The 6,960-nt window shown below is 34.9% G+C and overlaps 1 protein-coding gene across 1 annotated transcript; it reads right to left on the bottom strand.

Annotated features, from left to right (window-relative positions):
* Positions 1-1,362: 1,362 nt before the first annotated feature.
* On the bottom strand, positions 1,363-2,052 carry TGIF2LX (TGFB induced factor homeobox 2 like X-linked). Its single transcript, XM_006193140.1, has one exon. It carries the CDS (start codon positions 2,050-2,052, stop codon positions 1,363-1,365), a length of 690 nt encoding a protein of 229 aa, XP_006193202.1.
* Positions 2,053-6,960: the final 4,908 nt, after the last annotated feature.

The raw sequence follows: 6,960 nt of genomic DNA, 5'->3' as shown, positions 1-6,960 counted from the left end.
AAAATTATATCCAGAGTGATGACCTGTAATTATTGTTTCTTAGGATGTTTAAATAAGGTAGGGTGTCTTGTATTCAAAATTGCCAGTAATTAGACAGCAATATAAAAAAAAACATGGGGCCTAGAAGTAGAAACCAAATATGATCTACTTCACTTCAGGGTAGGAACAGAAACTGAGGCTAGAGTCCAAGATCAGAGAAGTTAAATTACACCTTTCTGAAGGAGTATCTTTCTGTTACCATTGAAAATCTGCCTGTATTTGAGACAGTGGAAAGCCCTAACTCTGCTGGACAATGGAATACTTTCCTACTGGGAGTTGCCTGAAGCTTTTGTCATTCCCACTTCCACCCTTGCTAATTCAAACATTTTTAAAGGAAAAATGAATAAATGGATTAAAAAAGTAAAAGCAAACCAAAACAACAAAAGTGATAGAATATCTGAATCTACTTTCTTTTTGTGCTCACAAAATGTTAAAAGATCGAATTCTTTTTCTCTTTACTTTTAAATTATCTTCATCTGGTTCTGTTCCTTCTGAAGAATTTTGGGTTATTTTTTCCTGCTTTTTATTTCTTTGTTTTGTTGTTTTTTACCTTTTCCCTCTGATGCACAAAATTAAAAATAATAAAAATATTCTCTAAAAACAAATATCCAACAACCAATAACAGAAAATTACCATCTGGAATTGTCTTATATTTACTGAATACTTTTCACTAGTACTCCAAATAAGAGTTCACCCTTACCTAGAACATGTTTATGAATTCACTGTATTCTTGCACTCCTGCTTATCCCCCTGCAGAAATTAGCTACTCCTTAAGATTGTCAATAAACTGTACAAAGGAAAACACAGAGTTGCAAATTTCACAAAACCTCCAACAGTAACATAAAGCCAGTGCTATTATAGCCATCTTTTATAGAGCCTTTATTTTCCATCATTCATGCTAATGAACAAGGAAAGTTATAGAGAGAGGGAGAAAGAGGGGTGACTTGGTATCTGCAGCAACCCTGGGACCAAAAAGTCTGGTTAGAAAAGCTAAAACGTTCTTCTATGAAGTCTCAGTACTGTGTCTAGTCTCAGATGTATTGGTCTGATTGTCTGAAGCTTTTAAAATCCCAGGGAAGCAAAAGAAATAGAAGAGATCTTTGCTGTAGTGTTAATCATGGTGACAAGTTAGTATCTTCCACCTGTAAACACTGAACTATCTGGCAGAATTGAGCTCCACTAGCTAGTGATAGTTCTCATAAAGACCCTAGAAGGAAAGATAGCTCTATAAAATGAAAATTACAAATTAGTCTTGAAAGCAGAAATGGATCTACCAGAGCCGACACTGGACTGACTACTTGGGATTTTCAGAGACGTGGGAAATCATGGATTGGGATCTTGCTTTTTCTGTAGCTCCAGTTCGGCGGCCTTCTGTACGGCTGCATCGACCAGCAAATAGAAGTTGCTGAAGTCTATGTACTTGTCTGTCGAAACAGGTTCCGGAGAAGACGGAAGCAAGGGACTGCCGGTGAAAATCTTGTCCTTTTCCATTGGCTGGAACTTAGGGACCCACTCTAGATCTTCCAGCTTCTCTCCTGACTTCTGGTCCATCGGCAGGGGGCTCAGGGGCAGGCCTTGTATCTTGTCTGGATCTGTCGGCCCTGACCTGGCCTTCATAGATGGATCGGTGCTCTGCTGGTAGGTCACATCAGCAGTCTTGCCTTTTTGGTGGTACGTGGTGATAAGGTTGGGATCACTTCCAGCCTGTTGAAGAATCTCCGGAAGAATGCGTCTGCGGGCGTTCATGAACCAGTTAGAGACCTGCGTGAAGGACAAATTAGTCTGCTCCGCCAGCATTCGTTTCTCTCTCTCTGAAGGGTAAGCCTTACGCCGGTGCTCATACAGCCAGTCGCGGAGGATCTTCACGGACTTGGTTGGCAGGTACCCTTTATGCTTCCTCTTGCTCTCTAGTGAGCCAAGAACTTTATCTGTAGCAATGTAACTATCAGACTCCACCGAGGTGCCTTGCGCCGGGCTTTGGGTCTCCACTGGCCTTTCTTCAGCAGACTCCATGTTCTTGAGGCCTGTCTTCACTATCTTGAGAACCAAGGATGGCTGAATGTAGATCTGGGAAGAGCCAGTGAAGAAAGCGTGGGCAGCTCTCCAAAGAGGAAGTCTCACCTTTTACTTCCCAGGCAGATTAACAGTGTTGCTAACAGCTTCGAGCCAGCAGGCTTTGTGATGTCACATGCTTTCTGCCCCTCCTCCCACCCTTCTCCACCCTCCCCCAATTCCTGGTTCCACCTTTCCTTATTTTCTCCAAAGGTTCAGATGTGCTTGTTTTCACCCCATCAGTTTATATGGCTCTCCAGGATTTTATTTCTCTTTTGCTGTCACCTATTCCTGCTAACTAATGAACTCTGTTTCTTTTTGGCTAAATCTGGCTTATGCGTAGGTTTCTCACTTTCTTCCTTTTTGATTCTACTCTGATACTGTTTTTCCTTCTTATTCCTTATAATTGCATCATTGGTTCATCCACATGTATTAGAAACAATCTATTACATAATATGCTCAATAAAAGGTGAGTGTAAGTGATGTTCCTGACTCTCTTCCATATTCAAAGCTGATATAAGACTAATTTTTAACTCGACCTTTGTTTTTGGCATCCTGCCTCTTCAATTTTTCTTCTTTATGGCTTGGAAATGTTTGACTTTGGGGTGACTTCACTGTGCCACCATGGTCTTTATGTCTGTGTTTTGAGCTCTGATATCCAAGTGTGATGATTCTCTCTGAAGCATCAGTCAAAATTCAGGGATCTTTTAGATACATGGGACAGGATAGGATTCAAGAAATAACAGTGATCACAGGCTTAGATTATTGAAATCTTTCTTAATAGTTTAAGTACATTGCAATCATCCCCTAAATCAGATGAAAAATAGTTTGTAAACTTTACATTTTAATTGCAGATAGCTGAAAACAAGGGTTGACTCTTTCAAGAACATTCTCATTCACTTAGAGGGCAATCACAGACTGACTTTCCAAGGATAGGTATGATATTACTTACTGTTAATTTCAGAGATATTTCAGTGGGAACTCCTGGCCATCATCTTAAGCATCATATGTTAGCCACAGTTTCTATTTGGCAGGGCAATATCATTTTACCCTTAAGACTTATTTGGTGTCACTTAGCTGGACATCAAAATATTGTCTGATCCTTTGGCTATTGGTAACCTTACTGGTGCTTACTTTCACAACTTAAAATTTACTGTAAGGGAAGTATACAATCAAATCTAATGAATGTCTTAACAAAGCTCCCAATAACCACTAAGTCTCTATGTTGGCTACAATTGAAGGTCTCTTTTGGAATGCTCTAGAGGAGAGTGCTATTACTTCCACTGGTGTTTTGGGTCACTGGAACACAGTAAGATAAGATTTTCAATTCATAGTGAAAACTCACTTTCCACAATTATTTCTCATCAATAAATTTATGACCCATGCTCAATGAAACTACTCTTGTATGTCAGTATGGTTTCTAGTAACTTACCCTACCTCACTTGTTGCTTCTATATTCTTGTATTTCTGAGATTCAGACCTCTGCTGAAGGATTGACAGAACTGTACATATTTAAATCACTGTGATTAGTTCTGTGACATGATCTAGGTCCTTTATTTTTAACGATTCATTTATTAATCCCTTTTAAAAGGAATATAATGGTGGTTCAAATTATCCACAAGAAATTTGGACATGGTTTTTTCCTTTAATAATAGCTATAGGAACATAGAGAAGTCTGGAAAGTGGGTGAAAAATTGGGAAGAAGTTTATTAGTTTTGTTCCAAAAACTTCTTTGTTTCATCATGTAACAACAGAAACACTGAATAGAACCTGTATTATCTTTTTTTCAAGTTTTTGATGATACAAAATATGAATTAAGAACATCTCTAAGAGAAAGGTGGATTACTTCCACCTACTTATTTAAGGAGTTCAAATTATCTAAATAGTTTCTATCAAATTTCATCTTCCTTTATTGCTTCTTTTTATATAAAACACCATGGGATCTTACTGGAAACAATTAGTGCTGTATATTTATAGGCATTGATTTATTGACATATGACTCTGAAAAGTGTTTTATCATGATTGTGTAATGAATGAGGATGGTACTGTGCTATATAATATGTACCTTAATTCTCAAATTATGTAAGGCTATGTAAGACAACACAGATCTTTTATACATTGCTGCTTATTGTTTCTAGTAATCTACTTATAATTTTAATATAAGTTTGAGTATTCTACACTCTAAATTGTGTCAGTCTATCTGTAGAGCCAAAAAAATAAAAGAAAAAAATGAAAACTTCTTTGAGTTTCAAGAATGGGGTAGTGCAAATGCAAATTGGAAAAACAAAGTAACAAACACCTTACTAAACAATACACAGTGACTTAAGCAAAAATTGATGGTGTGATAATGGGATTTTGCCAACTCTCAAAATAAAGAATAAGTGCATAGAGTTTATCAGACTTTAAAGCATTTGGATAATTTGTGCCAAATATTTTATCTTTGAAACAAATTAAAGGAACGTTTTGGAAACCAGCACAAAATTCCCCTATTTGAAGGACTGGTGGCAAGTTAGGAAGTGTAGGAAGTTCTGGAAAATTCGACTAATATACCCTAATTTAGAGGGATGAAGATGGGAAGGATGTGTGAAAATAAGAGAAGGTGTTGAGTGGTATACCAGAAGCTCAGCTGAAGGGCTGGAAATTTATATATATATATATATATATATATATATACTATATATATAATTTTTAAAGATACACATATATATTTATAAATGTATATTTATGCATATACAGTACATATATAATCTATCTGTTATATATATGTATATGTACATATATATATCTCTTATGAAAAAATGGACCAATAAAGAAAGAAGAAATAACAGATAAAAGATGATATCACAAAATCAAACTTATGGATCTTACAGCTTAATTATTTAATATTTTTCATTGCATGGATATAAAGGAAATGCTTTCCAATTTTTGTATAAATCTCACATAATCCTGTTGTGAAAATCTCACAAACTATGACAAAAAATTCATAGCAGATTTATTCATAAAATCAAAAATCATTAGATAGAATCTAGAGTCATATAAAATATAAAATACACGAGCAAATGACCTTCAAGCCAGAAATTCAATCATGATTTAAGATTAGAATATATATTTATATAATTCTTCATCTTAATATGTAAAATAAAAATATATTCTTAACAGAAGTTAAGAACTATTTTATTGAATTCAAAAACAATTTCTGACAGACATGCTGTAGTAAAATCAATAAGACTAGAAAGATGCTTCTTTAACATAGGATAGATTCATAAGGAGATAAAATTATCAATACCCAGCTTCATACATAATTAGTAAAACAAAAATGCATCTTGTAATTCCATGAGCAAGGCAAAAGTTATCTATTTTCACTACGATGACATTGCTCAGAAGTTGGAGCCCATGGGATCAATCAAACAAAAATAAATGTAATGCATATAAGGAAAGGAGGTAAATAGTGTTGTTTGCTGATGGCATGATTAGCCACTTAGAAAATATTTAAAAATCAATTGAGAAACTATTAGAAATGATAAGAGGAAAGGTAGCCAGTTACAAATGAATAAATGATAAACTTTAACACATACCAACAATCATTTAGAAAATATATTGAGGAAATTATCTAGTTCATAATCATAGTAAGAATAAGATATAAAGCATCTAGGCATAAAATTAGAAAGTATTATTCATGGCCTATACTAAGAAAAATATAAATTCCTATTGAAGAACATAAAATGAGATGTTAATAAATGGCAAAATACATTCCCTTCTTGGATAGGAAATATTTATATTTTAATAATGTCAGTTCTCTTTAAATTTATCTTTGTATCTTTTATCTATCAAAAGCATAAGTGCTCTCAACCTACTTTAATATCTCACCTTATATTATATGTTGAAAAGTATTTATAAACTTTATCTGGAGGGATAAATGTGTGGTGTACTATAGCATTTCTGTAAAACCAAACTGAAGTAGAAACATTTATCTTATTAGATATTATCCTATATTTTAAAGTAGTAAGTAATTAAAAAAGTGTGATAAACATGTAGGTATAACCAGACCAATAAAATAAGGAGAACATGGCAACAGTCTCAAGGACTTAATGGTACTGTGTACACGATAGGTATGGCTTTCCATATCATTGATGAAGGATGCTTATTCACCCTGAATGTTGCCAAGAACATACCACAAACTTTGAATACCTTCTCACTGATATTTTACAGCTTTAAACTGAAGAAATGCACAGGGAGTTGTCTTTAAATTCATTGTTCTCTATGAGCAGTAGGGATATAAAGTGTGGAGAATCTTGGCAAATTCATTTAATATACTTTAATTAGGAGGGATGAAAGTGGAAGTGTCCTGACCATGGGAGAAAAGACAAGTGACTGGCAATTTGAGGAAAAAAAAAAAAACTGTTTTAGCATTAAGAATGAAGTTGATTTGTGTCTTTTTTTTTTTTTTTAGATTCCAGATATAAGCGATATCATATGGTATTTTTCTTTCTCCTTCTGGCTTACTTCACTTAGAATGATGATCTCCAGGTCCATCCATGTTGCTACAAATGGCATTATTTTATTCTTTTTAATGGCTGAGTAGTATTCCATTGCATAAACATACCACTACTTCTTTATCCAGTCATCTGTTGATGGGCATTTAGGTTGCTTCCATGTCTTCGCTCTTGTAAATAGTGCTGCTATGAACATTGGGGTGCATGTATCTTTTCGAATTAGAGATTGTTTTGGATATATTCCCAGGAGTGGGATTGCTGGATCATATGGTAAGTCTATTTTTAGTTTTTTAAGGAATCTCCATACTGTTTTCCATGATGGTTGCTCCAAACTACATTCCCACCAACAGCGTAGGAAGGTTCCCTCTCTCCACAC

Source organism: Camelus ferus, chromosome X (assembly GCF_009834535.1).
Source record: "Camelus ferus isolate YT-003-E chromosome X, BCGSAC_Cfer_1.0, whole genome shotgun sequence".
Classification (NCBI taxonomy): domain Eukaryota; kingdom Metazoa; phylum Chordata; class Mammalia; order Artiodactyla; family Camelidae; genus Camelus; species Camelus ferus.
This window is presented reverse-complemented; position numbering and strand designations above follow the sequence as displayed.

Bases quoted from the DNA above. Each gene is read 5' to 3' on its own strand.
- TGIF2LX (XM_006193140.1), bottom strand. From the start codon at position 2,052: ATGGAGTCTGCTGAAGAAAGGCCAGTGGAGACCCAAAGCCCGGCGCAA.